Source organism: Otolemur garnettii, unplaced genomic scaffold (genome assembly GCF_000181295.1).
Source record: "Otolemur garnettii isolate 467f Iridium unplaced genomic scaffold, OtoGar3 scaffold00264, whole genome shotgun sequence".
Classification (NCBI taxonomy): Eukaryota; Metazoa; Chordata; class Mammalia; order Primates; family Galagidae; genus Otolemur; species Otolemur garnettii.
Genome location: NW_003852659.1, coordinates 451,984 through 456,797, shown reverse-complemented (window position 1 = coordinate 456,797; position 4,814 = coordinate 451,984). Strand labels below are relative to the sequence as shown.

General features: G+C 50.4%; 1 protein-coding gene across 1 annotated transcript in view; it reads right to left on the bottom strand.

Annotated features, from left to right (window-relative positions):
* SHISA7 (shisa family member 7) overlaps positions 1 to 4,814 on the bottom strand; it is a 9,492-nt gene that overhangs the window by 2,415 nt on the left and 2,263 nt on the right. Inside the window, exons 2-3 of the mRNA XM_003802901.1 lie at positions 4,268 to 4,422; positions 1,703 to 1,852 (exon numbers count right to left, since the gene is read on the bottom strand). Coding sequence (XP_003802949.1) covers positions 1,703 to 1,852; positions 4,268 to 4,422 — 305 coding nt within the window. The remainder of the gene's footprint in view (positions 1 to 1,702; positions 1,853 to 4,267; positions 4,423 to 4,814) is intronic.

The following is a 4,814-nucleotide window of genomic DNA, read 5'->3' as shown; positions in this document are numbered from 1 at the left end:
ACAGAGTCTTTATTGCCCTCGGTAGAGTGCTGTGGCTTCTCACAGCTCACAGCAACCTCCAACTCCTGGGCTTAGGTGATTCTCTTGCTTCAGCCTCCTGAGTAGCTGGGACTACAGGTGCCCGCCACATCGCCCAGCTATTTTTGTTGTTGTTGTTATGGTTTGGCCGGGGCTATGTTTTGAACCCACCACCCTCAGTATATGGGGCCGGCACCCTACTCACTGAGCCACAGGTGCCACCCATCATTGTTGTTTTTGCAGGCCCAGGCCAGGTTCGAACCCACCAGCCCTGGTGTATGCGTCAGGTGCCCTACCCACTGAGCTATAGGTGCCACCATAAAAAGCATTTCTTTTTTCTTTTTTTTTTTTAGAGACAGAGTCTAACTTTATCACCCTCAGTAGAGTGCTGTGGTGTCATAAAGCTCACAACAACCTCCAACTCCTGGGCTTAGGCGATTCTCTTGCCTCAGCCTCCCGAGTAGCTGGGACTACAGGTGCTTGCCACAGTGCCTGGCTATTTTTTTGTTGCAGTTTGACCAGGGTCGGGTTTGAACCCGCCACCCTTGATATATGGGGCCGGCACCCTACCCACTGAGCCACAGGTGCTGCCCATAAAAAGCATTTCTTTTTTTCTTTCTTTCTTTTTTTTTTTGGAGACAGAGTCTCACTTTGTGGCCCTCGGTAAAGTGTCCTGGCATCACAGCTCACAGCAATATCCAGCTCTTGGGCTTAGGCGATTCTTTTGCCTCAGCCTTCCGAGTAGCTGGGACTACAGGCACCCACCACAATGCCCGACTATTTTTTTTTTTTAAAGCAACCTTTCGTTTATTTTTAATTTTTGTGGTTTTTGGCTGCAGCTGGGTTTGAACCTGCCACCTCTGGCATATAGGGCCGGCGCCCTACTCCTTGGGCCACAGGCGCCACCATATTTTTTAATTTTTTTTCTGGCTATTTTTTGTTGCAGTTTGGCCAGGGCCAGGTTTGAACCTGCCACCCTCGGTAATCAGGCCGGTACCCTTACTCACTGAGCCACAGGTGCCGCCAATAAAAAGCATTTGAGTGCAGCTTGCAGTGTAAAATGTTTGAAGGCTACTCCCCTGCCAAGAGTGAGCCACAGACCAAAAAATGTTTCATCAGAGTCACAGGAATTGGTTGGGGGGTGGGTATGTGGTTCAATTTGGGTCAATGAGATCCAGGTCTGGGATTTTTGATAGGATTCTTGGGAGACACTCTTCGTACAGGGGCAATAAGCTGGTACAATGGCAGTGTGAAAATTGTCATGGCTATCTTTGCCATCATGCGGGAGAATCTGCCTGAAAATAAGGCCAGCAGATTATTCAGTAAAGCTGAGAGATGTGAACTCCTGGAGACAGCTTTTGAACTCCCAGATCTAGCCAGGTTGAAAGCAAGTGACTTGCAGATTTTAATTATCAAGCCATTTTTTTTGTTGTTTTGCTTAAATTGTATTTCTATTAATTGCAATTACAAATCCTAATGAATACAGTAAGTCTTGGGACAGGGGAGGAGCATGAATTTGCATTAAATAAAAACATCCCAAGTAATTCTGATACAAAATTACCTCAGGTGATTCTGGAACAAACTCAGAAAAACCCGGTGTTTGGGCTACTGTCCATGGTGCTGAACCCAGACTCTGGCCCTGTTCCTGCGGGGTTATAGACCCACTGCCCTTCCCAGGACTCACCCAGTCTCTTGAGGGAGGAGTAGCGGTTCAGCTCAGTCTTCACAGCGGCCTCGTAGGATGGGGGCAGATGGGAGAGATTGTGGAAGGAACGAGAGCAGGACAGCGTGGAGTAGTGCAAGGAGGGGCTGGGCGGTGGTATGGCCCGCCAGTCTGGGGCAGAAGGGCAGGGCCAGGGTCAGTCAGCCCCTCCTCCCTCAGACCCAGATGTCCAGTCCCATAGCCCCTCTTCCCTCAGACCCAGGGGTCCAGGGCACCAGCCCCTCCTCCCTCAGACCCAGCTGATGCTCAGAGTCTTAGAAATCTGTGATTTTAGCCCCTCAAAATTCTTGCAGTTCAGGCTCCCTCATTCCCCCCTAAAGGAGTCAGGCTTGTTGCTGGGGAGGTGACACGTCCCAGGAGGGAAGCACATGACATTTGTCAGCACCTATTGAGTGCCTGACCCCAGGCTGGGTGGTGCACTCCACACATCTTCCCTTCAACCCACATGGGAGTGGAAATGACCACTTCTGGTGTCCATACAGGAACCCGGGGCTCACTTGGTGACCTGGCCAGATTGTGAGCACTGTGAGGGCTGGGCTTACAGGTCTCACTCCTGCTCTTACTGGGCACCTGGCATGGGCTGGTCTGACACAAGCGTGGGAGGAGAAGGAGTAGCTCCTCCCCAACCAGGTCCTCGTTTGCATGCAGTGTGGCAGCATGGTGCTTAGAGCTGCTGAAGCTGAGGGGCAGATAGTTGTGGTGGAGATTATCTGGGGGGACCAAGAAGAGAGGTGATGTCACTGCCATTGCCTGCTCCCAGATGGCATTGCTGCCCTGTTGTCTTGGAAGAATCCTGGTCCATGCTCATTAGGGCCCCAGAAATCAAAGGAAAAAGGGAAACTGAGGCTGGGGGATTTGAAGGTGGAAAGTGTGGGCACAGCCTTATGGCTGGGTAAGTGGCCATCACCAGTTTCTACCACCTACCCCCATACCAAGTGCAGAGATCTTGGGGGTTCTTCTTGCCTCCTCCCTCCACCTCCCACTCACATCCACTTGGTCCCTCTTGAGCTCTGAGTCTCTGGCATAAGATATTCTTTTCTTTCTGGATCATTTAACCAGCCTCTGACCACACAGCCCAGTCCATCCCCAAGACCAGCACCATGGCAGTAATTGCCCCTCTGCTATTCATAACCTTTCATACAGCTCACTGTCACCCATAGGACAAGTTGAACTGGGAGTGGTTTGGGGCCTTCATAACCTGCTCCCAGCTTATGTCTCAATCCCTTCCTTCAACCACACTGCTTTCTGATTCTCAAATGAGCCCAGCATGGTCCTGCCACAGGGCCTTTGAATGTGATACTATGCTGTTCTTGCTGCCTTGAATTCTTTCTTCCTCTCTTTGCCTGAAGAACTCCTACTCCTTCAAGATCTGGCTTGAATATCTCTTCCTTATCACTCTTCAGACTGGTTTCCTCCCCTCCATCCCTGATTCTAGCTCAGTCCTCATCCTCTTCATGCCTGGACCCCCATCCCAGTCTCCTCCTGAGTCTCTTTTCTCCCATCTCTGCCTTTCACATGGGCTCCAGAGAAATAGTTTTTCCACCTGCATCTGAATGTGTTGCTCCCCAGCTCTAACTTTTCTTGGCTCCTCATCACCCTTAGGACAAAGGCAGAGCTCCTCAGCTCAGTCTGGCACTCGTGGCCCTTCTTGAGGGCTCTGCCCACCCCTTCCCTTGCCTCAGGTCTCAGCAGAGCCTCACAAGCTCTAGTCCAGCCACCCAGAGCCACTACCCCCATCCCCACCCCAGTAACACCCCTCATCCTCCATGTCTTTGCTCCACTAGCACTCCCTGGGGAAGCCCACCTCCACCTCAACAAGAGGAGATCTCTCTTAGTCCCCCTTGGATCTCCTTGGACTTTTCCATTGATGCCCTCATCATAAAATATAACATAAAATATTATGTTTTAGATAATTATATAATAAATATATTTATTATATATTATATTAAGAAATAGTATATAATGAATACATAATAATTATATGTTATATTTCACAATTACAAGAGCTCACAATTACATAGTATTGTTTTTTCTGTTTTACACATTGATCTAAATACCTGACTAATTTGACCTTCACCATTACCCTATGAGATGAGTGTTGTCGTGTTTCTTATTTCATGGAGGAGGAAACCTAGATCTAGAGAAATAAAGTGACTTGTCCCAGGTCATACAGTAGCAGAACCAGGATTTGAACCCAAGCAGTCTTGCTCCCTGCAAATTCTAATTCAGTAGTTAGGTGTGCCCTTCTGTGTAGCTGTTGGGTGGTCTGAGTGCAGAGGCTGAACATGTCTAAATGTAAATCACCACGGTGTCCATGGTTCCCACCCAGGCCGTCCATGGGAGGGCAGCAAAGGGGTCTGACACACTGTGGAGTCCCCAGTCTTGCTCCCCATTGTGGGCACTGCTGTTGAAGGACAGAAGGATTCAGGGCTAGCAAAGGCTGGGGCTTGGGCAATAGGGCTGAGGCCATCTGGGCAGGCAGAACTACAGGGATGAGGTGTGTGGTCACTACCACATCCCACTTACCGAGGTTGGTGGGCTTCACGGTGTTGTAGAGGCTCTTAGGTGTCCTGGGGGCTATGCTGTCGGAAACTCCCAGCCCAGGGGTCAGGGAGCTACTTCGGGCCCGGTCCGGGCGGGTCCCAGGCCCCCCCTGATGCCTCAGAATGTCAACCAGAGCCCTAAAAAATGGCAGAGATCGTCAGTGGCCTGGGGATTGGGGATGGGAGTGCAGGGGCAGGGCTGGGTCTCTTTGCCTCTCTGTTCTCGCCTTTGGGAGAATCTGTCAGCTGAGCTTCACTTCTTGCTTTTATCCACATCCCCATCACTGCCATGCCCACCCTAATGTTACCATTTCTTGAGTAGCTAGAAGTGCCCCTCCCCCTATTCATTTGGGCCCCACCTCCTGTGGTCCCTCCCACATCATTCTCCCTGTGGGTTCTCCCCTGATCAATCTGAGATCCTCCTTCTGTTCGTTTTGCAGCCTTCCCCAAGGCACCAAAGGGTGCCCCATCCACGCAGACATGTGGATCCCAAATCTTCTTGTTTTTTTTTTTTGAGACAGAGCCTCAAG